The 25,044-nt window shown below is 41.3% G+C and overlaps 1 protein-coding gene across 2 annotated transcripts in view; it reads right to left on the bottom strand.

Moving 5' to 3' along the window:
- Positions 1–25,044, bottom strand: part of LOC126259427 (selection and upkeep of intraepithelial T-cells protein 6-like) — a 475,400-nt gene that overhangs the window by 5,729 nt on the left and 444,627 nt on the right. For both annotated transcript variants that reach the window (XM_049956225.1, XM_049956226.1), the window contains exons 5-6: positions 12,913–12,933; positions 3,624–3,750 (exon numbers count right to left, since the gene is read on the bottom strand). In XM_049956225.1, coding sequence (XP_049812182.1) covers positions 3,632–3,750; positions 12,913–12,933 — 140 coding nt within the window. In that variant the 3' untranslated portion in view covers positions 3,624–3,631. The remainder of the gene's footprint in view (positions 1–3,623; positions 3,751–12,912; positions 12,934–25,044) is intronic.

Raw genomic sequence — 25,044 nt, 5'->3', positions numbered from 1 at the left:
ATTATATAACGCGAACAAGAAGGGTCCCAACACACTTCCTGGGTTACACCCGAAGCTACTTCTGCACCTGTCGATGACTGTCCATCCAAGATAACATGCTGCGTCGTCTCTACCAATAAATTCTCACTCCAGTCACAAATTTCGTCTGATACCATACACGACGAACTTTTGATAATAAGCATTACTGTGGTAATGAGTCAAATGCTTTTCAGATACCGAGAAATACTGTATCTGCTTGACTGCCTTGATCCAAGGCTTTCAGGAATTTACATGAAAAAAATGCGAGTTGGAATTAACATGATCTCTGTTTTTGAAATCTGTGCTGGTTGGGATAGACGAATGAGCTGTATTCGAGATACCTCACTACGCCTGGATTCAGAATATGTAGTAAGATTCTACAACAAATGGATGTTAAGTAAAGTGGCCGGTAGTTTTGTGTGTCAGCCCTGCGAACCTTCTTGTATACAGGTGTGACCTATGGTTTCTTCCACCTACTATGAAAGGTGATTTTTTTGCTGGATCTACGATATAATTAACAAAGGGGCTAATTCAGCCGCAAAATGGGTGTAGAATCTTCCCGGGATTTCATTGGGTTCTGGGGCTTTGTCCAGTTTTAACGATTTGAGCTGTTTCTGAATGCCACTGACACTAAACTCTATTCACTCACCTTTTCAGTGCTACTAGGACTCCATTGGGGCAATTCTCTTTGGTTTTCCTTCTTGAGGGAACATTGGACAGAGAGTTAACCATTTCTGCTTTTGTTTTGCCACTCTAAATTTCTGTTCTTGCCCTGTCCATGAGTGACTAAACATACGAAGAGGATTTCTTTGGGTTTTGTTAAAGATCTTTCGACAATATTCTGGTAAAGTAGTCACTGAAGACTTCAGGCACTGCTGTCTTGACTGCCAAACGAGTTTCTATCAGCTTCTCTCTATCCATAGCACCATGTTACTTTTAATATCCATTATGCAGGAGTCTCTGTTTCTTTACAGTGACGTTATGCTATGGATGCTCTCTCCTATGTTCTACTAGATGTCAGTCTGTCCAGTTCGTGGTCAACTATTCACTTAAACTTGACCTATAGTTTCTCTACATGCTCCTGTCCTAAGCTAAAAGATGAAATTCCTCATTGACATAGGACACTATTGCTTCTCAGTCTCGTTTGGTGAACATATAAATCATTCCGATTGTTTCATTTTCCTTTTGTACATTCCTCATAGAGATACCAAACTGAGGGGTGCTACAATCTGTTTTGGGTAACGCCACACGTTTTCTTAGAACTACGATCGTGAGATACAATGGTCCAGTCCACGTGCGATGCGGTGTCAAATCAAAAAAAATGGTTCAAATGGCTCTGAGCGCTATGGGACTCAACTGCTGAGGTCATTAGTCCCCTAGAACTTAGAACTAGTTAAATCTAACTAACCTAAGGACATCACAAACATCCATGCCCGAGGCAGGATTCGAACCTGCGACCGTAGCGGTCTCGCGGTTCCAGACTGCAGCGCCTTTAACCGCACGGCCACTTCGGCCGGCTGTCAAATCAAGAACGTACGCACACAGTCCCGTGAACATCACTATTATCGTCTTTCTAGTATTTCGGAATACTCAATATTCAGAAGCAAAAGGAAGGACAGCACCTGAATGTTAAACAAAACTCGCTGGTTCACGTTCACGGTGACTTGAATGATGGTTGCAAGTCGTGGTCCGACAAACATCCCCAAAGCATCACAGGACCACCTCACACCCGAATTTCGCCTTCCACCCACGGAGGGTTAAAAGTCTCTTTCGGTCGTTGGGAATTCTAGACCTCGCGATATTTGAAAAGAGGCAAAGCCGCTACTACTCAGACCACAACACATGCCTGATGTCAGCTACTTCGCAATTCCAGTATTGTATGGACCATATCGCTTTCGGAAAGGTGAACGGTGTCTGTGCGCTTGATAATGGCAGCAAGACTTAATAAAAATCGAGACACCTTCATCGGATATATCGGCAATGAAAAAACATTCGATAACATAAAATGATGCAAAATGTCAGAAATTCTGAGATAAATAGGAATAAGCTGTAGGAGAAGACGAATAAACAGAATGTGTACAAGTACCAGGATGGAAGTATAAGAGCAGAAGAGCAAGAAAAATGTTCCCAGATTAAAAGGGTTGTCCTAAAATGATCTGGTACTTCACCCCTATTGTTCAATCCATACACAGAAGAAGCAATGGCGGAAGCAATTAAAGTTAAGGGAATGCGGTGGAATTCAAGGGTGAAAAGATAGCAATGACAAGATTCACTAACGCCATTACTGTATTCTGTGAAAACTGAGAGAAATTATGGGACCTCGTAAAAGGTAATGAAGTGGCTGATGAGTACAGTAAATGGCTTTAGAGTATATACACGAAAGCAATTAAGACTGGCAGAAATGAGATATAACTAGAAACTTAGCATCAAAACTGGTGACTAACAATTAGATAAAGTCAAAGAATTCTTCTACCTCAGAAGCAACAACGCATGACGGACGAGGCAAGGACATAAATAGCAGACTAGCACAGGCAAAGAGAATATTTGTGCTGAAAAAGCCTATTAGTATGAAACATAAACCATAATTTGAGGAAGAAACGTTTGAAAATGTACTTTTGGAGCACAGAATTGTACGGTAATAAATCATGGACTGTAGGGAAACCGTAAATAAATAGAATTAAATTGTTTCAGTTGCTGTGTTATGGATGGGTGTGAAATATTAGGTAGAACGAGAAATGATGCTCTTCCCCGTCTACTCGACGAAGAAAGGAACATGCGGATGGAACTAAAATGAAGAGGGCGCAGGCTGACAGGACACGTGTTATGACAATATAAAATATCTTCCATGCTAATACAGGGAGTTCTTGGGAGTAAAAATTATAGGAGATGACAGTGATGGGGATACATCCAATAAATAATGAGGATGTAGAGCGCAAATCTGTAATCAAGGGGTTGGCACGAAAAAGAAAACATGACTCAAAAAAATTACTCACTAAAGCTTTATCCTCGGTTGTGAACAATAATCTTTTGCGACGTACCCGATTCCAAACTTCAGTTTCAAGTAATTTTCTTCGCAGTGTTGGGAAACAATTTTAGATGAGCCTACATTCACTGGCAGCAGCAATTGCAGTCGGCTTTGAAACTAATTGTTATCGAGGAGGCGTGCCACTTCTATACGGCGGTTGATTCTTGAGATATTTTCGTACCACTGTTCTAGGTCTGGTCATTATCACTCCTAACACAACAGCTCCTTTCTGCCAATTTGTCACATCTCAACGTCGACCTATCTCATTGCCCTTAGTTTGTCTAACAGAGTGACACATCCACACCACTTCATTGCCACGATTAACGTCAGCATTGGAAGATCCCCGGCACGAGTCCTACACTTTCTACAGTGTTCCAAAGGACCAACTGTGTTTGAGTGGAGACTAACGGTTTGTCGATGAGCTTTATAATACCATTAGAATCGCTACTTCGCACTCATTCAACCAGTTAAATGATTTCATGCTCATTTAAGTGCCAGACATCTCTACGAACTACATATTGACTTCGACCTTTTGGATGCAGGGCCCAGCGAATGCTGTAAGAAGGCATATGGTGCGTACCTGAGTCCTCAGCAGCGGGCGGCGGAGCTGGAGAGGCTGGCCCCGGCGGCTGCGAGGGCGGAGGCGGAGGCCATCAGCAGCGACCAGAGGGGCGGCGCGCGCCGCCTCCACGCGCCGTTGTCCAACACTGTCAACACAGGGCACCGGCGCTCAGGCCACGCTCGCAACACTGTGCTACGGCCGCCAAGTCTGTGTACACTGCTGGCTCATTTAGGAACATTATTATCTTTAAACGATCTATAACGTTTAGGTAGTTTAATCTATATTACCAACCCTTGAAAAATTTATGATTATTGTAGGGTATAAAACAGTACATCTACATCTATATCCACACTCCACCAGCCACCTGACGGTGTGTAGCGGAGGGTACCTTGAGTACTTCTATCGGCTCTCCCTTCTATTGCAGTCTCGTTCGTGGAAAGAAGGTTTGTCGGTATGCCTCTGTGTGGGCTCTAATCTCTCTGATTTTATCCTCATGGTCTCTTCGCGAGATATACGTAAGAGGGAGCAATATACTGCTTGACTCCTCGGTGAAGGTATGTTCTCGAAACTTCAACAAAAACCCGTACCGAGCTACTGAGCGTCTCTCCTGCAGTCTTCCACTGGAGTTTATCTATCATCTCCGTAACGCTTTAGCGATTACTGAATGACCCTGTAACGAAGCGCGCCGCTCTCCGTTGGATTTTCTATATCTCTTCTATCAACCCTATATGGTACGGATCCCACACTGCTGAGCAGTATCAAGCAGTGGCCGAACAAGCGTACTGTATCCTACTTCCTTTGTTTTCGGATTGCATTTCCTTAGGATTCTTCCAATGAATCTCAGTCTGGCATCTGCTTTACCGACGATCAACTTTATATGATCATTCCATTTTAAATCACTCCTAATGCGTACTCCCAGATAATTTATGCAATTAACTGCTTACCTGCTATATTGTAGCTAAATGATAAGGGATCTTTCTTTCTATGTATTCGCAGCACATTAAACTTGTCTACATTGAGATTCAGTTTCCATTCCCTGCACCATGCGTCAATTCTCTGCAGATCCTCCTGCATTTCAGTACAATTTTCAATTGTTACAACCTCTCGATATACCACAGCATCATCCGAAAAATGTCTCAATGAACTTCCGATGTTATCCAGAAGGTCATTTATGTATATTGTGAATAGCAACGGTCCTACGACACTCACCTGAAATCACTCTCACTTCAGAAGACTTCTCTCCATTGAGAATGACATTTTGTACTGAATTTGGTATGCAACATACCAATGGATATCTAATAATTGTAATTAACTAATGCATAGCGTATAAATTATATCTTTCTTAGAATAACATTTGAAGTGGCAAAATTTGTAATGGTTTAGCAGCAATGTAGCTTTTTCCCCTCCTTTAGTGACATGTCAACGTTTATAGCATCTGTAGATTTGCAGAAAATTCTTATCGATGTTGGCTCCATTATACCTTTTGAAATTATAGAGGCAGAAGGGATAAAATACAGGGATATAAAGTTTTTCCACAACTTCCCAAAAGAGGAAGATACTGGACAGCATTGACAAGATCTGTTGGACATGAAAGGGAAGCGTTAATCGAGGAGAGAGTGAGACAGGGTTGTAGCTACAACATCTAGACTATTATTCAATCTGTGTATTGAACGTACAGTAAAAGAAACAGAGGAGAAATTTAGAGAGACAATTAAAATTCAGAGAGTGAAATGAAAATCTTTAACTTTCGCCTAAGGCACTGTAATTTTGTCAGATACGAAAAATGGCTCTGAGCACTATGGGACTTAACCTCTATGGTCATCAGTCCCCTAGAACTTATAACTACTTAAACCTAACTAACCTAAGGACATCACACAACACCCAGTCATCACGAGGCAGAGAAAATCCCTGACCCCGCCCGGAATTTGTCAGATACGGCAACGGGTTTGAAAGTGTAGTTGAAGTGAATGGAGGGAGTCATGAAAAGAGGTAATAATGCGAACATCAAAACAAGGAAAACAAGAGCACTGTAATGTAGCAGAATTAACTGAGGCTAATGTGAAAGGATTATATTAGGAAACAAGAAATTTAAAGTTGTAGATGAGTTTAGAAATCCTAGCAGCAAAATAACTGATGATGGCCAAAGTAGACAATGACAATGACAAGAAAAGGAATTCCCGAAAAGAGATAATTATTAATATCTTATATCACTTTAAGGGCTACATAGTCTTTACTTAAATTATTTGCCTAGATCGTAGCTTTATTAGCAAGAGAAACATGGCTAGAAGGGAACAGAAGGTTTTCAAATGTGGTACTAGAGAAGAATATCGGAGGTATATGGGTAGATCGAATAACTAATGATTATATAGTGAACAGAATTAGAGAAAAATGTATTTGTTGTACAACTTGACTATAAGTAGTGGTCAGTTGATTACATAGTGAACAGAATTAGGGAAGAAATGTATTTCTGGTGCAACTTGTCAAAAAGTACTCATCAGTTGAGAGGACGTATTTCCTTCGGGATCTTTTGGTAATTCTAGCTACTGCTGCGTCGGTGATAACGGCACTGTCGACAGGACGTTAAACTCTGATCTTATCTTCCTCCATTTCTTTCTTCTTTCCCTCCTTCGTTCCTTCCTTTCTTCCTTCCTTCCATCCAACCGAAGGAATATGCTATTTCTAGAAATTAGATTGTGTTTGTCGTGCTCTGTGAAAATACCAACGGTTCCGCGTTAGTCCCTGTACTGATCCTCTGTTATACAATAGTTCAAACCAACCTCAGAGAAACTCTGCTCAGATCACATCAAAACAGTGTGAATCAGGTTCCAGTTACAGATTTTGTTTCTGCTGTGACCAGAAAACACAATTAACGGCATTAACTATTATGTGGCCCATACATAGAAATTCACTGGTGTGGCTGGATGTTGCCCTCATGTTTCCGAGCTGACTACGTAAAAGGTATAAACTACGCTCACACAATTAATTAAACAAATCGTCTCGCATTGCCTTTGGTTGATTTTCACAGGTTAAAAGTTTACACCGTCTGTATGTATATCTAATCCTTTAATGCAAGAAATTGTACAAACTGCTTGAATCTGATTGAGAACACGATTAAACATATTTGAAATTTTTTTTTGTTCCTTTTCCCTATGGTAAACAAACACCAAATACCGTATGGGTAGTTAACGTATTCTTTATTAGTTTACAGACTTACGATACCAGAGATGCTACATTGTCGTGTAACACATTGCCCCGCGCGACCCCTACGGTCGCAGGTTCGAATCCTGCCTCGGGCATGGATGTATGTGATGTCCTTAGGTTAGTTAGGTTTTAGTTCTAAGTTCCAGGTGGCTTATGACCACAGATATTAAGTCCCATAGTGCTCAGAGCCATTTGAACCCTTTTGTAACAAATCCGCTCTTTTAACATTGTTTCACCAATTGGAACCGAGTGAAACATTCGCTCAATATATATATAGAAAAACATCTACATAAACACGTCTATATCTCCAAGGCTACCTTTAATCACCGTTCAGAAGCTTATTCAAACCATTTGCAGTCTGCTTCTCAAACGTTCTGCATTCTAACAGCGCGTGGGAGAAATGAACGCTTAAATCTTTCCGTACGAGCTCTGGTTTCCTTATTTTATGGTATGTTGTGGTGACAATGAACTATTTTCGCAGTCAAAGTAGAAAGTTGGTGATTGAAATTTCGTGAAAATATCTCGCTGCATCCAGAAAGCGCTTGCCTTTATGTTTGCCACCCCAACTAGTTCATCACATCAATAAGGGCCTGTCCCCTATTTAGCGATAATACAAAACAAGCTGTCCTTCTTTGGATTTATTCGATGTCCTCTGTTAGTCCTGACTGGAAAGGATCCCATACCGACAGCAGTACACTAACATATGACGGACAAGAATGATGCATGCATGCTCTTTAGAAGACCTGTTGCATTTTCTGTGTGTTCTGTCTCTAACACGCAGTCTTTGGGTTGCCTTCCTCACGATATTATTTATGTGATAGTTTCTCTTTATGCTGTTCGTACTTGTAATTTCTAGGTATTTAGCTGAATTGACAGCCTTCCTATTTTTGTGATTTACAGCGCAACCAAAATTTAATGGATCTGTTTTGATACTCATGTGAATGAACTCACACATTTCCTAATTCATAGACAAATGTCACTTTTCGCGACAGACATATAACTTGTCTAACTCATTTTGCAATTGGGTTTGATCTTCTGATGAGTTTACTAGACGGTAAAAGTCAGAATCGTCTGCAAACGTTCTAAGAGGGTTGCCTAGATAGTCTCCTAAATAACTTATATAGATTAGAAGCAGCAGGCGGCCTATAACACTTCCTAGGGGAACGTTGTTTCACCCGGTGATTATCAAACTGTTAATATGATCTGTGACCTTTTAGACCGGCTATAACGAATTTAGTCGCACAATTGTGACGATACTCCATAGGCGCGCAGTTTGTTTTTAAGTCTTTTGTGAGGAATGATGTCAACAGTCTTCGGGAAATCTAGAAATATGGAATCAGTTTGAGATACCCTGTCAATGGCACTCACTAATTCGTGCGTACAAACAGCTATTTGTGTTCCACAAAAACGAAATAATCTGAATTCGTGCTGTGTGTCAGTAGACAGTTACCCTCGAGGTAATTCATAATACTCGAACATAGAATATGTTCCAAAACCTTGCTGTACATCGACCTCAGTAATATGGGTTTGTAATTCGTCACGTTACTCCTGTTTCGCCGGCCGGTGTGGCCGAGCGGTTCTTGGCGCTTCGGACTGGAACCGCGCGACCGCTACGGTCGAAGGTTCGAAGCCTGTCTCGGGCACGGATGTGTGTGATGTCCTTAGGTTTGTTAAGTTTAAGTAGTTCTAAGTTCTAGGGGACTGATGACGTCAGATGTTAAGCCCCATTGTGCTCAGAGCCATTTGAACCATTTTACTCCTATTTACGCTCCTGAGTATTGGTGCACGTGTACCAATTTCCAGTCTTTTGGTATGGATCTTTCGTGGTGTGAGCGGCTGTATGTGATTTTTAAGTATGGTGCTATTGAATTAGCATACTCTGATTGCCGGAAGATTAGCCTTTACTATGTGATTTATGCTGCTTCGCTAAACCGAGAATGTCTATTTACTCTCGCTGGCAGCTGTTCTTGATCCGAATGTCAGAACATTTTACCATTTTACTTCGTCTTCTTTGGGGAAGGAGTTTCGAAAATTGAGTTTAACGATTCCACTTTAGTGGCGCTGTTATCGGGAATATTACCATTGGTATCGAACGGCGAAAGTATTAATTGCGTCAAGCCGCATGTGTACTTTACATATGCCCAGAATCTGTTTGGACTTTCTTCACTATTTAGTGACAGAGTTTGGTTGAGGAAGCTATTAAAACCATCTCGCATGAAAGTTCGTGCTCAGTTTCGAGCTTTATTAAAACATTAAAACAACACAAACCTTCGAATTTTTTTGTTCTTTTAAATTTGGCATGCCTTTATCGTTGTATCTGCTACGGTGTTGTGCTTTGTATTGGGTACCATAAAGGATCAGTATCATCTTTTATTAATCTCTCAATTGCCGCCATAATATTTCTTTGAATTTAACCACATCCGATCTGCACTTACATATTGCGACGGAAAAAAAATCACAGCACCAAGAAGGAGTCGTGTCGCGTAATCGAAAGTGGATAGGTGTGTTTCTAAATGTGAAAGATGATTTCTTTTCCAGTTTCACGGCAGTCGCATATGAGGGGCACTACTAGCTCCACTATGAGGATTCAACTCAAGTTCGTTTTAGATACGCGTTCTAAGGGTCGTGAGCCTTAGTTGCTCTTCATTTTGGACTTAGTTAGTGGATGTTAGTCAAGAATGTCTCCAGGGTGACAAAGACGCCATTATCAGCACGCCACTCAGTTTGAACACGGCCGTGTAATAGGGCTAGGAAACGTTGGATTTTCTTTCCGTGATACTGCAGAAAGACTTGGGAGGAACGTAGCCATTGTACATGATTGGTGACGTTGGTGGTCACTAGAATGTACGGTCGCAAGAAGACCTAGATCCGGACGGCCATATGGCGCTACCGAGGGGAAACCATCATGTTTGGCTTATGGCTCTGCCGCATGGTACTACATCTGCAGCAGCAGTTCGAGTAGCATTGGCACCACCGTGACACTACGAAGTCTTACGAATTTGTTACTACTTCCTTTGTTTTCGGATTGCATTTCCTTAGGATTCTTCCAATGAATCTCAGTCTGGCATCTGCTTTACCGACGATCAACTTGATATGATCATTCCATTTTAAATCACTCCTAATGCGTACTCCAAAATAATTTATGGAATTAACTGCTTCCAGTTGCTGACCTGCTATATTGTAGCTAAATGATATGGGATCTTTCTTTCTATGACTGGACACTCTATTCTGCCATTCACGAACAGCATTCCAGGAGGTGTTTTCCAGGAGGATAATGATCGCCCACATACCACTGTTACAACTCAACATGCTCAACAGTGACAAGTTACTGCCTTGGCCTGCTCGATCACCAGATCTGTCTCGAGTGGAGCACATATGGAACATGACAGGGCATCAACTCCATTGTCATTTACAACCAGCGTTAACGATTCCTTTATTGTCCCATCAAGAGCAACAGACATGGAACCTCATCACACCAACTGACATCCGTCACCTGCACAGCAAAATGCTAACGAGTCTGCATTCTGGTGGCTACACCGGTAATTAATGTACCAGCATTGTACACTTGCAACGGAATATCTCGCGCTTACATTAACCTATGGTCTTACACTGTCAGTCACTTGTTACTTAGGCCGTTGTATTCCCGAAATTTCGTTAGCCTTTAATTACGTTCCTGTGACTTTTTACCGTCAGTTTAGTTAGTTGGGATGGAGTGGGTACCGCCTCTGGGGAAGGCGCCCAGTGTATCATTTCTGCTTTTTCTAAACAGACATATTTTGCTTAATTTTTACTGGATTTGGTCTCGCTACAACGACCTTGTAGTCATTAACCCCTGTATCTATCAAGGTGCTCCCAGTGTTCTCTGGAATATTTGTTGCTAAGTGATCAAGTATGTTTCCACAAACATTTACTCTTCGAGTTTGCTCCCGGATTAACCGTTCAAAACAATTGTTGGAAAAAGCATTTAGTACAATTTTTGATGATGTTTTATTCCCACCACCGGCTTTGAGCATCACTTTTCACCAACATATCGAGGACATACTGAAATCACCTACTACAATTGTATGAGTGGCGGTAGCTATTTCAAAAGACGAGTTTTCTTTGAACCGTTCAACAACTGAATCATCTGAGTGGGGGGAGGGGAGGGGGAGGGGCTCGGTAAAGGAGCCAATTAATATGTTATTCGAGTTGTCAAGTATAATGCGAACTTATACTATCTACTTCAATCGCTTTAAGATAAACTACTTCTAATAGCAGAAAACACGGCGTCAATAGCTATATTTAATCCGTCCCTTCTTAATAGCGTTAGGTACTTAAAAAATTTTTGGCTGAGTTTATCCCTGGCCTTAGTCAAAGTCTGGTAAATTTAACGTTTTCAGCTTGAGTGCATTCTACTAACGCTTGGAGCTCTGGTTCTTTCCCGACACTGACACGACAAGATAGAACTGCAATATTTTTTCCTGGTATGTCTACCCTGTTCCTGGGTATGTGCCTTTGAGACTGATGCCGTTTCTGAACTTTCCAAGGACCCTCGAACAAACGTAATAGCACAGTCTATTCCTCGCAGACCCGCGGATACAACTCATGCCTATGTACGGTCGCCAGGACATTGTCATAATTTTTTTTTTTTACTTAAAATCACTTGCTGTATACTTACACGTTCTTTCGCTGTAACAAATCATCAGCCACTTCATTTTTCCAGTGAGACATATTATGGCGAGTACAGATCTTAATGGGAAATTTCATAGCTGCATTATGGTGGAAGTGAAAATGGTTTCAGCTAACGTATTTTCATGTTCAGACTTTGAATAATCTTTACTAAGCCCGGAATATTTTTGGGTCATAGATCTTCTGGCTTGTTTGATGTACAGCTCCACGATTTCCTGTGCGAAACTCTTCCGTTCGGAGCAGACTTACAAATTCTTCGGTTATGTGTCGTATATATAAAAATCTCTTCTTGCCGGTACATTTTTTGCCCTCTACGGGTCCCTATAGTCGCGTGAAAGTCATTCTTTGATATCTTAACGTATACCTTGCATCCCGTCGGTTCTCTTAGTCACTGTTTTCCAAAAGGTTGACCGAGCCAGGTGGCGCAGTGGTAAAATGTAAATGCCGTATGACTAGGGCCTCCCGTAGGGTAGACCGTTCGCCGGGTGGTGGTTAGCTCACTGGGCTCGCATTCGGAAACACGTCGGTTCAATCCCACGTCCGGCCATCCTGATTTAGGTTTTCCGTGATTTCCCTAAATCACTTCAGGCAAATGCCGGGATGGTTCCTTTGAAATGGCGCGGCCGACTACCTTCCCTATCCTTGCCTAACCCAATGAGACCGATGACCTCGCTGTTTGGTCTCTTCCATCAAATCAACCCAACCCAATGATTTCATTCCGCGCCTATCCTGCTGATAACACACTCATTGCTTAGCAAGCCATAATCTTCAGGCTCCTTCTCTATCATTATTAACCAAACATTTCTGTTCTCTTATTGTTCAGTTTCCGACTGTCTATGATTCACTTCACGCAGTCCTGTGCCACAGGTGAACGTTCTTAGAAATCTCCTCTTCTAACTAAGTCCTGTGTTTGATACTAGTAGATTTCTTTTAGCGAGAAATGTCTCGATTCAGTCTTTATAACAGATTAAAACTGTAATATCGTCTTCCAGTTAACTAGAAAGTTTATAATTGTATTTTAAGTTGAAGTGTGAAGGAAATGACAATCAACGTTTTGAATATTTAGCAGCTTTCGTCTACCACAAGATGTGCGATGCACCCAGCTAATAACGCGCATCCCTATTCGAAATACGATCATGTGCGTCGTTAACCTAAATTAATAGCTGTATTTAAAAACAACAAACTACCGAGACACAAATTTTATTTTGTTTCCATAGCTCCATCAGCACCTTAATACGATGTAAAATGTTCTGATATTGAAAATTACGAAAGCAAGAGGCAAAGAGCGTAATATTAAATTCTATCATCATACAAAAAGAGAGGCATGTCTTTCTCATTCGAACGCCCTTGACAGAAGAAAAGTTTTAAATTAAAGAGAATACCTGTGTAACAAACTGGAGTAAAATGATAATAATTTGTATTAAATGTGAATACTTACTAGGAAGAGGGTTGTCGGCTCCTGAAACAAAGAGCAAAATTTCAGTGAAATGTAATTTACATGTTAGCCTTAAACTACAGATGTATTATGCTCCACCAAGTAAATTGTGACATCCTTTCTGATTTATTTATGATGTGTGCTAGACCATGGTTTAAAGGGTTTAGGGTTTTGTTTTCAAACTCTAAAGGTAGCTGACGGTATGTAAAGACGTCGTTAGTTTATTTTCAAACTTAAACTAGCTACTCAAACCGAAATGTTTATACAGGATCCAGTCACATTACTGAGACCACCAACTGTGTTCGACGTCAACATGCAATAAAACCTTACAGGTGGCAGGTGGCAGCACTAGCAGTGGAGGGTATATAAACCGTGGTGTCGGGTTGGGGGGGTGGGGGGCGGGGGTGCCGCGGGTGTGGGGGGGACGCTGCAAACAGTGCAGTGTTTGTCTAACGCGGAAATGGAAAATTTATTTGACGTCCAAAAGGGCATTATCACTCACTTTCGAGTCAAGGGCGGAAGCTTTAAACTGTACACGTGCCGCCGTGGCTAAAGTATTACGTCCACAAAAAAATGGTGCTATCTAAAACTGGCGCCAAACCAGTTGCAGGGTACCGCGCGCCATAGATGACATGGCTTACCTATAGGTGCGGAAATGCGGACAGGCTAATAGACTTGCAATTGTTGAGCAGCTGGCCGCCTATATAAGCCAAGGGGCTGCTGGTAGCCTCTCATCGACGACGCTTCAGCGAACACTGCAGTGTATGGGCCTCCACAGTGGTCGACTGATTCATGCACCCAAGTTGACTACCGTTCATCAGTAACGAAGGCAGGAATTTGCACGCCAATGCCGCAACTGAAAATCACTGAGTGGTGACAGGTTCCCATTCTCCATCGAACACATGGCCGCTGGCATGCAGGGAGTGAAACGTCTGGAAAGAAGCACCCTGAAATAGTTATGGTCTGGGGAACGTTTTGGCGGAATTCCCGAGGTGATCTAGTCATTCTGGAACGCACAGTGAATCAGCATATGTATGCAACTACCTTCGGGAACTACTTCCACCCACACAAATTAGTTTGTTTCTCCTCGGCACTATGGCATCTTCCAGCAGAATAATGGAATGTGTCACACAAATCGCAGTGCACGTGCGTAGTTCGAAGAACACCACGATGAGCTTGCCATACTCCCCTGAACATAAAACTTCCCGGATTTAAAATCCAATCGAGAATCTGTGGGACCATCTCGATCGTGCTGTTTGCGCCATGGATCGTTAACTGAGAATCCTAGGGCAGCTGTGCGCGGCACTTGAGTCAGCATGGCTCCACATCCCTGTCGGTTCCTTCTAGAAACCTAGTGACTCTCTTCCGTCACGTCTCGCAGTGGTCTGCGCTGAAAAAAGGTGGTTACTCAGGCTGTTGACAGATAATCACGTTAATGTGACTCGGCAGTGTATGTAAACACTGTACCCTCACAGTCTGTGAAGGAACTTCCAGCATTAGGAAACGAAACATTAAGCACTGAAACTCGTCTGAAACCACGGCCTATTTTCGATGAAACAAACATCACCAAGTACGTGAATACAGACCCTTAAAGCCTACGCTGTATGATCAAACATCTGGCAGCTTGAGATGTATTGCCGATACAGGAATATTTAAAAATATAACACTGTTTAATTAGGAGAGTTTTAAACAATGTAAATTATATAAAATGTAATTTCACTGTAAAATTTATGGTAATTAAATGAATAATATATTTTCAGTCTGTCACAAATACATTTTAGCAGAACCGTTATACATTTAGGATCTGTGGGTCTGTATGGGAGAAAGATTTTAGAAATTAGTATTTCAGGGAACACGAATGAAAAATAATACGGATTACCCAGCGTAAGAAGATGCTCTTTCGGTAAGCGTTTCTGCTTCGCTTAATGCAATATGTGTGGAATTGTGTGGTTTCGTTGTAAGTCTACTTAACAACATCTGGAAGTTTTAGTATTCTTAGCAGAAAAGGCGATACTGGTAGACACGTTGTTGGTTTTCTTAATAACCCGCAGTTAGTATAAATATTGTAATTCATCATCCTTCTAAGAAGGGACGCAAAGGAAACATCGTAAATAGATTAAGTCTTTGTACGAACTAAGCAACGATAACTGTCGACGGGGCTGCAGAGTAAATCCGGTAGAGATGGTTCACCTGTGCACATTTAGTTAAATTTATTTTTGTACAACTAAACACGACAGTCGTCTGTGCCATACAATTTTTTGACTTATTTCAATGTAACATTTAAACATATTATTTGACTATGAAAACATCTTTGCATTGCAGTGTCTATCACCTACGCTATGGTGATATGCTGGATGCTAAAATCAGCAAAACTACTGTGTTTAGTTTATATATATATATAAGTTTTGACTCAAAAGCAGAGTAGTTACGGTTACAAATATGTTGTGGGGTGAAGAAAAAACTATAAACTGTTAACAACAGTATTTTAATATCATATTTACAAATCTAAGTGTTCACTGATTTAGATAAGTAGTTAACTTACTGATAGTTTAAAACTAAGACAAGTAATCCACTTACTTTGAGTCAATACATTCCATAAATTCCTGTGAAATATTAAATAAAAAAACAAAACGTAAGAGTTACGAACATAGTTCCTTTCGTTTTCTTTCTATTTTCACAGCAGCAATCGATATAAAATATATCAAAAATTGTGCAGTCTTCGTGTAACCAACACGTACAAGTTGTGCAATATAATCTATCATTTTTTGCTGTTTTCAGATATAATTCTCCGCTCCCCTTACAGATATCTAGGAGTACTTTTTGTGTTTTTTTTTTTTTTTTTTGTATCGTCTTCCATATCAATGGTATCTTAAACTTGCGTGCTAAGTCATTTGAACGAAAATACAAACAAAACAGAAATGTTTTCACTTATTTAAAACTTTTATTTGATTTATGCGGGAAGTATCGCTAACGAAACAATGTCTGGCATATATATCGGATTTTAGAGCAGCGTGTATTCCGATCTGTAGGGGAGAGACACCGCACCTTATAAATTCATGACCTCAGTAGTCAAGATGCCCACACTAGAATGAGAACACCCATAATAGAACTTAAATGTTAATACAACTACTTAAAATTATCGAAAAATCTGACTATTTCGCATACACTAAGAAGCAGTCGTGACGCTGAGAAAGGTTTTGAAGGGATATTTATACACTTACCTGAGTTATTCTCCAAAAGCTTATGTACAACTTCGTCGAGCGAAACGTAAGTACTTTTAATAATATCTTGGCGTCCTCTAAGCAATTGCATTGTCGACACGCACAGACTCAGTCAGGGTTGGCCAAAACTACGAGGGGTGTCGCACGTATCGCCTCTCCCAGGTTTACCCCATGTTTTAATGCATTGAATACTCGTTACGAATATGTTATCAACAATATTGCTGTATCGATGCAGTGATAAAACAATGGGGTTCTATTATGAAGGACGGCGTTTGGAGTATGTGACCGGCCGTCCACATTCAGACTGCTCGTAATTTTCTCAGATCTCTTAATGCAAATGCTGGGAATATGCTGCTGAAAATTCACGTCAATTTTGCTTTCCCATTCTTCCACACACTGATACTGCTCCGTCGGTAATGACCAGTAATTGACGGATCTTAAAACTTTAAACACTTATGCTACTCCTTTTTTTCCACCCCCCCCCTCCCCCCCCCCCCATGAACCAAGGACCTTGCCGTTGGTGGACAGGCTTGCGTGCCTCAGCGATACAGATGACCGTACCGTACGTGCAACCACAACGGAGGGGTATCTGTTGAGAGGCCGGGCAAACGTGTGGTTCCTGAAGAGGGGCAGCAGCCTTTTCAGTAGTTGCAGGTGCAACAGTCTGGATAATTGACTGATCTGGCCTTGTAACACTGGCCAAAATGGCCTCGTCTAGTAGAACTCCTTGAGTAACAGAAGAAATATTGAATTTAATTGATGACAGGAGAAAATATAAAATCGCAGTAAATGAAGCAGGCAAAAGGAATACAAACGTCTCAAAAATGAGATCGACAGGGAGTGCAAAATAGCTAAGGAGGGATGGCTAAAGGACAAATGTAAGGATGTAGAGGTTTATCTCACTAGGGTTAAGATAGATACTGCCTACAGGAAAATTAAACAGACCTTTGCAGAAAAGAGAGCCACTTGTATGAATATCAAGAGCTCAGATGGAAACCCAGTTCTAAGCAAAGAAGGGAACCAGAAAGGTGGAAGGAGTATATAGAGGGTCTATACAAGGGCGATGTACTTGAGGACAATATTATGCAAATGGAAGAGGATGTAGATGAAGCTGAAATGGGAGATACGATACTGCGTGAAGAGTTTGACAGAGCACTGAAAGACCTGAGTCGAAACAAGACCCCGGGAGTAGACAACATTCCATTGGACCTACTGACGGCCTTGGGAGAGCCAGTCCTGGCAAAACTCTACCATCTGGTGAGCGAGATGTATGAGACAGGCGAAATACCCTCAGACCTCAAGAAGAATATAATAATTCCAATCCCAAAGAAAGCAGGTGTTGAGAGATGAGAAAATTACACTGTCAGTTTAATAAGTCACAACTGCAAAATACTAACGCGAATTCCTTACAGACGAATGGAAAAACTAGTAGAAGCCGACCTCGGGGAAAATCAGTTTGGATTCCGTAGAAATGTTGGAACACGTGAGGCAATACTGACCTTACGACTTATCTTAGAAGAAAGATTAAGGAAAGGCAAACCTACGTTTCTAGCATTTGTAGACTTAGAGAAAGTTTTTGACAATGTCGGCTGGAATACTATCTTTCAAATTCTAAAGGTGGCAGGGGCAAAATACAGGGAGCGAAAGGCTATTTACAATTTGTACAGAAACCAGATGGCAGTTATAAGAGTCGAGCAGCGGTTGGGAAGGGAGTGAGACAGTGTTGTAGCATCTCCCCGATGTTATTCAATCTGTATATTGAGCAAGCAGTTAGTGAAGAAAAAGAAAATTTCGGAGTAGTTATTACTCGTAAAATCCATGGAGAGTAAATAAAAACTTTGAGGTTCACCGATGACCTTGTAATTATGTCAGAAACAGAGCAGTTGAAAGGAATGGACAGTGTCTTGAAAGGAGGATATAAGATGAACATCAACAAAAACAAAACGAGGATAATGGAATGTAGTCGAATTAAGTCGGATGATGCTGAGGGAATTAGATTAGGAAATGAGGCACTTAAAGTAGTAACGGAGTTTTGCTATTTGGGGAGCAAAATAAGTGATGATGGTCGAAGTAGAGCGGATATAAAATGTAGACTGGCAATGGCAAGGAAAGCGTTTCTGAAGAAGAGAAATTTGTTAACATCGAGTATAGATTTAAGTGTCAAGAAGTCGTTTCTGAATGTATTTGTATCGAGTGTAGCCATGTATAGAAGTGAAACACGGACGATAAATAGTTTCGACAAGAAGAGAATAGAATCTTTCGAAATATGGTGCTACAGAAGAATGCTGAAGATTAGATGAATAGATCACATAACTAATGAGGATGTATTGAATAGAATTGGGGAGAACAGGAGTTCGTGGCACAACTTGACACCAAGAAGGGACCTGTTTTTAGGACATGTTCTGAGGCACCAAGGGATTCTACTATAGAGAGCAACACATGTGATGTTTCGGGAGGATCAGTTTTAAATCAGGTCAAGAGATACATTGCTTCTTCCAGGTTTCGTTCTCTGTAATGACCACGAGGGAAAAACTAAATATTCAGGCTGTGTCAACAGTTCGTGTTTCTTGTATTGTGTTTACCATTTGGCTTTCCGATTACTGATTTAGATGTCGTGATATCCCCACAACGCCAAACCACAACACCGAGAGGTCTGATATAGTGATAAGGTGAAGTTGTAAGGTGGCGCAGACTAAGTTGTAAGGTGGCCCAACTCACATATTCAGATAGCTTTGCTGGAGAGAAAACTCTTTGTGGCTGACAGACCTCTGAGTTCGAGTCCCTGTCCAATATGCACTGCCTGTGACGTTCATCCGATGTCATAAATACTCTATTTTAGGTATAAAACCCGATCGGAACGGATAGTCCATTTCAAATTGAATGATGTTGTGGATAATAAGTTATCGAAAGACAAACTCATTTCTCGGTTACTTTCATTTGACAGTTCCTGCTGCAGTAATACTGTATAAAGCAGTAACAGGTCATTTACCAAAACCGAGAGCATCTGGAGAGGTGAATGCTGGCAGACAGTCTCCGAAGTGGTCTTTCTGGAGGGCTTACAGTAGCCGTGAGGCGCGACTTGGTACGTCATCACCTCGTGCTGCTATAAAACATTGCCCGTTCTCACCGGAGAGGCTTGCTACAAAAAAGTGCCTCCCGCTTTTGTTACCGACTGGGACTAATTTTACTTTCAGGAACACAATGCCGCCAGGTACAAAGGCAGGGCTTCGCAAGAAAGGCGGCACCTCTCTTGTATCCGACTCAGTAACCAGTCGCTCTCCCTAATGAAACCCATAAAGATATTCTGCTTGGATGTCGTATCGTTTCTCAGTATTACAACGGAATTTTTGCTCCTACCTTTAGCACAAGTGCCTCCGGCTTGTCATAATCCTTTTCGTTGGTGTAGAATGCCTTTACAGATTTCCGAAACGCCTTCTAGAATAAAGAAGAAACGTAACACAAAGAAATTGAAACAAATCTCAGTTCCTAATGAATATCTCATCTACTTTACATCTACAACTACGTCCATACTCCTCAAGCCACCTGACGGTGTGTGTCGGAGGGTACTTTGAGTACCTCTATAAGTTCTCCCTTCTATTCCAGTCTCGCATTGTTCGTGGAAAGAAAGGCTGTCGGTATACCTCTGTGTGGGCTCTAATCCCTCTGAATTTATCCTCATGGTCTCTTCACGAGATAATCGTAGGAGGGAGCAATATACTGCTTGACACCTCGGTGAAGGTATATTCTCGAAACTTGTGCAAAACCCCGTACCGAGCAACTGAGCATCTCTCTTGCAGAGTCTTCCACTGGAATTGATCTATCATCTCCGTAACGCTTTGGCGATTACTAAATGATCCTGTAACGAAGCGCGCCGCTCTCCGTTGGATCTTTTCTATCTCTTTTATCAAACCTATCTTGTACGGATCTTACACTGGTGAGCAGTATTCAAGCAGTGGGCGAACAAGCGTACTGTAACGTACTTCCTTTGTATTCTGATTGCATTTCCTTAGGATTCTTCCAATGAATCTCAGTCTGTCATCTGCTTTACCGACGATTAAATTTATATGGTAATTCCATTTTAAATTAGTCCTAGTGCGTACTCCCAGATAATTTATGGAATTAACAGCTTCCAGTTGCTGACCTGCTATATTGTAGCTAAATGATAAAGGATCTTTCTTTCTATGTACTCGCAGCACATTACACTTGTCTACATTGAGATTCAATTTCAATTCCCTGCACCATGCCAGAATTCGTTGCAGATCCTCCTCCATTTCAGTACAGTTTTCCATTGTTACAACCTTTCGATATACTACAGCATCATCCGCAAAAAGCCTCCGTGAACTTCCGATGTTATCCACAAGGTCATTTATGTATATTGTGAATAGCAACGGTCCTAGGACACTCCCCTGCGGCACACCTGAAATCACTCTTACTTCGGAAGACTTCTCTCCATTGAGAATGACATGCTGCGTTCTGTTATATAGAAACTCTTCAATCCAATAACACAATTGGTCTGAAGTGCATATGTTCTTACTTTGTTCATTAAACGACTGTGGGGAACTGTATCACGCCTTGCGGATGTCAAGAAACACGGCATCTACCTGGGAACCCATGTCTATGGCCCTCTTAGTCTCGTCGACGAATAGCGCGAGCTGGGTGTCACACGATCGTCTTTTTCGATACCCATGCTGATTCCTACAGAGTAGATTTCTAGTCTCCAGAAAAGTCAATAGCCACTTTGTAAAGGTAGCTAACCATGTAAGAAAGAGACAGGAACGAATAAGAGTTTTAATACGCTCTGCAAAGACGTGTAGCTATGCCTTAATTAAGAAGTCATACTGGAAGATACTTACTGAAAATCTGTCTATCTGAAGGTATAAGAGATTCTCTACGAAGTATATCTGATTCGTGGATGTACATATCTGATCGATATATTTGCTAAGATATTTCTCAGTCCCGAAACGAAGAACGACGCTGCTTATAGTAGAAGAAATGTGTTCGACATCTTCATTTTATTGGAATCTTTTGGAATTCGTTATTTAAGGAAAGTTGATAAAAGAGGAGAAATCGTGGCTATTTTTCGGAGAAGCTATTCTTCCGTTTGGCAGGTTGCGTATTACACCGATGCATGTCGTTTTGTCACCTCTGCCTGAGATGACTGCCTTAAATTTTACAGATGTATGCTTTCACTCCAGGTTTAGCAACATGGGTTGGTTATACGTCCGGTCGGTCCGGACATACAGCAGATTCTGGAGGCGTTCTGTGTCTTGAACTTTTTCGTCATCCATCTGCTGATGCATCGTGTTGGTACACAACTCCTGACTATACTGTCTCCTTACAAGAATGTTTCAATGAATCTTAAACGTCAAGCACGTCAGTAGTTATTAGCTTGCAGTCGAAACAGCGCAGTTACTTTAGAATATCGACTAGAAGCGCACAACCACGAACTGTTCTGAGTTTCAAATGTTTCGGTATTTGAAATCTCTAAAGGATAAATTGTGTTTTTCTGAAGTTAATGTTATTGCTACCATTGTAGTCTTCCGTCCTAAAAGTGACTGGACGGAACTTTCTACGTCAGCCTGTACAATCTCTTTATGTTTACATCAGTGCTACAACCGAATCTATTTGTATCTGCCTTTATCTCCATCTACTGACGTCTTCACTTCCCTCCATTACCAAATTAACTATCCATTGTTGATTCAAAATGTGTCCTACCAACATATCCCGTTCAATCAAGTTGCTCAATAAATCTCGTTTTTCCCTTAGTCAGCTCCGTATCTCCTTGTTATTTATCTGGTCTACCCGTCTAATTTTCAGTATTTTTCTAAATCTTAAATTATCCTTTTGTCGAAATTGTTTGTGTTAGATAACCGATCAAATAATGTACCCAATAGATTTTTTAACCCTAGCAATGATGATCTTAGACAGCGGTTTATATAACTGCAGGGATACCTGCAGAAATTAGCAGGGCGTTTCTGGTGCTTATAATGATTTTGTTCATAGCGGTTGTTCAGCAGCTGCAGAATATTTCAACAAAGATAAAAAGTCAGTCGTCAGCTGCACTATAAATCCTTTATTCGACGAACCAAATAATAGTTCTCTTGTGGACCTTTTACTGTTTCCTGAGGTGGTAATGAATTTGAAATTTATGAGTGCCATTTTCTAGAAGTTATTGTATGAATTTCTGGCGCGGCGCTCCAAAGAGTAATCAAATGCATTATGTTCAATATATTCCATGGACATTCGAGATTCTGTCTCAGAACTCTTTCTTCTTTTGTCGTCTTCTTCTGTTATTGGACTTAAAGAGAAAAGAATGATTGTCTGAAGTTCATCTTGCTGTAATAGTCTATGTAAGATGAAAACGAAGAAAAAATATAGTTGTTCATAACTTAAAATTTGTGAACGGTGTTCAGTAATGTAAATTCTTCATCCTTACTTGTACTGAGTAGACGTGGCCTTAACGGAATATTGACCATTGTTAAGCACCATACTAGAAAATAATTAGTAATTTTCTTTCAGCTCACCTTCGAGACGTGCCGCCGGTTAGGACACTAAATTTTCTTTCAGATTCTACTAGCTATGTGGCCTCTACAAATAATTTAATATATTTCACTTTCAGATTTTCTCAAGGTTGCGAAATAATATCCCAGGCAGAAAGGCCTGGTCACAGAATTCTAGTTCTAATATAAGATGTCATCTGCAAAAGAATATGGTTGTTACCTTATATTGGTATTCGAGGCGAAACTACGATATGAAGTTACGGGTTTTATTACTTCAAACTGAACTAGCATACGAAATATTATTTGGTGCTACAGGCACATGACTTTTAACTATATATACAGGGTGAGTCACCTAAAATTACCGCTGGATATATTTCGTAAACCACATCAAATACTGACGAATCGATTCCACAGACCGAAAGTGAGGGGAGGGGCTAGTGTAATTGGTTAATACAGACCATACAAAAATGCACGGAAGTATGTTTTTTAACACAAACCTACGTTTTTTAAAATGGAACCACGTTAATTTTGTTAGCACATCTGAACATATAAACGAATACGTAATCAGTGCCGTTTGTTGCATTGTAAATGTTAATTACATCCGGAGATATTGTAACCTAAAGTTGACATTACACCAGATGTACTGCGGCGTGTACGACATTCATTACGCCAGAGATTGCAGTTGTGTGCAGCATATGATGGCCACCACATTGAACATCTATTGGCCTGACACGTAGGGACACAGTCTATGCCACTCCGTAATTGAAAACGGAAACCATGTGTGTACGTGTACATCACCCCTCATGGTAATGTACATGTGCGTCAGTGAAAAAGACCAATAAAAAGTTGTTATCATGTGGACGTAATGTGTTGTTCCAGTCTCTTCTGTACCTAAGGTCCATCACCGTTCCCTTTGGATCCCTACGTAATTCGGTGCTCTCCGATACACACTATCGAACAGCGGAGGAGTGGTATATATAGGGTGTTACAAAAAGGAACGGCCAAACATTCAGGAAACATTCCTCACACACAAAGAAAGAAAATATGTTACGTGGACATGTGTCCGGAATCGCTTACTTTCCATGTTAGAGCTGTTACACAGCAACAGAACGTACCAGCGTGACTTCAAACACTTTGTTATAGGAAATGTTCAAAATGTCCTCCGTTACCGAGGATACATGCATCCACTCTCCGTCGCATGGAATTTCCTGATGCGCTGATGCAGCCCTGGAGAATGGCGTATTGTATCACAGCCGTCCACAGTACGAGCACGAAGAGTCTCTACATTTGGTACCGGGGTTGCGTAGAAAGGAGCTTCAGAATGCCCCCATAGGTGAAAGTCAAGAGGGTTGAGGTCAGGAGAGCGTGGAGGCCATGCAATTGGTCCGCCTCTACCAACTCATCGGTTACCGAATATGTTGTTGAGAAGCGTACGAACACTACGACTGTAATGTGCAGGAGCTCCATCGTGCATGAACCACATGTTGTGTCGTACTTGTAAAGGCACATGTTCTAGTAGCACAGATAGAGTATCCCGTATGAAATCATGATAACGTGCTCCATTGAGCGTAGGTGGAAGAACATAGGGCCCAATCAAGACATCACCAACAATGCCTGCCCAAACGTTCACAGAAAATCTGTGTTAATGACGTGATTGCACAATTGCGTGCGGATTCTCGTCAGCCCACACATTTTAATTGTGAAAATTTACAATTTGATCACGTTGGAACGAAGCCTCATCCGTAAAGAGAACATTTGCACTGAAATGAGGATTGACACATTGTTGGATGAACCATTCGCAGAAGTGTACCCGTGGAGGCCAATCAGCTGCTGATAGTGCCTGCACACGCTGTACATGGTACGGAAACAACTGGTTCTCCCGTAGCACTCTCCATACAGTGACTTGGTCAACGTTACCTTGTACAGCAGCAACTTCTCTGACGCTGACATTAGGGTTATCGTCAACTGCACGAAGAATTGGCTCGTCCATAGCAGGTGTCCTCGTCTTTCTAGGTCTTCCCCAGTCGCGAGTCATAGGCTGGAATGTTCCGTGCTCCCTAAGACGCCGATTAATTGCTTCGAACGTCTTCCTGTCGGGACACCTTCGCATTGTTAACATTGCACTGACTGCAAAACCACGTTTGTGATGAACACTAACCTGTTGATGCTACGTACTGATGTGCTTGGTGCTAGTACTGTAGAGCAATGAGTCGCATGTCAACACAAGCACCTAAGTCAACATTACCTTCCTTCAATTGAGTCAACTGGTGGTGAATCGAGGAAGTACAGTACATACTGACGAAACGAAAATGAGCTCTAACATGGAAATTAAGCGTTTCCGGACACTTGTCAAAATGACTCCGAGCACTATTGGACTTAACATCTATGGTCATCAGTCCCCTAGAACTTAGAAC

Source organism: Schistocerca nitens, chromosome 5 (genome assembly GCF_023898315.1).
Source record: "Schistocerca nitens isolate TAMUIC-IGC-003100 chromosome 5, iqSchNite1.1, whole genome shotgun sequence".
In the NCBI taxonomy this organism is placed as follows: domain Eukaryota; kingdom Metazoa; phylum Arthropoda; class Insecta; order Orthoptera; family Acrididae; genus Schistocerca; species Schistocerca nitens.
The sequence above is the reverse complement of the archived record's forward strand: the minus strand, read 5'-3'. Positions and strand labels throughout refer to the sequence as shown.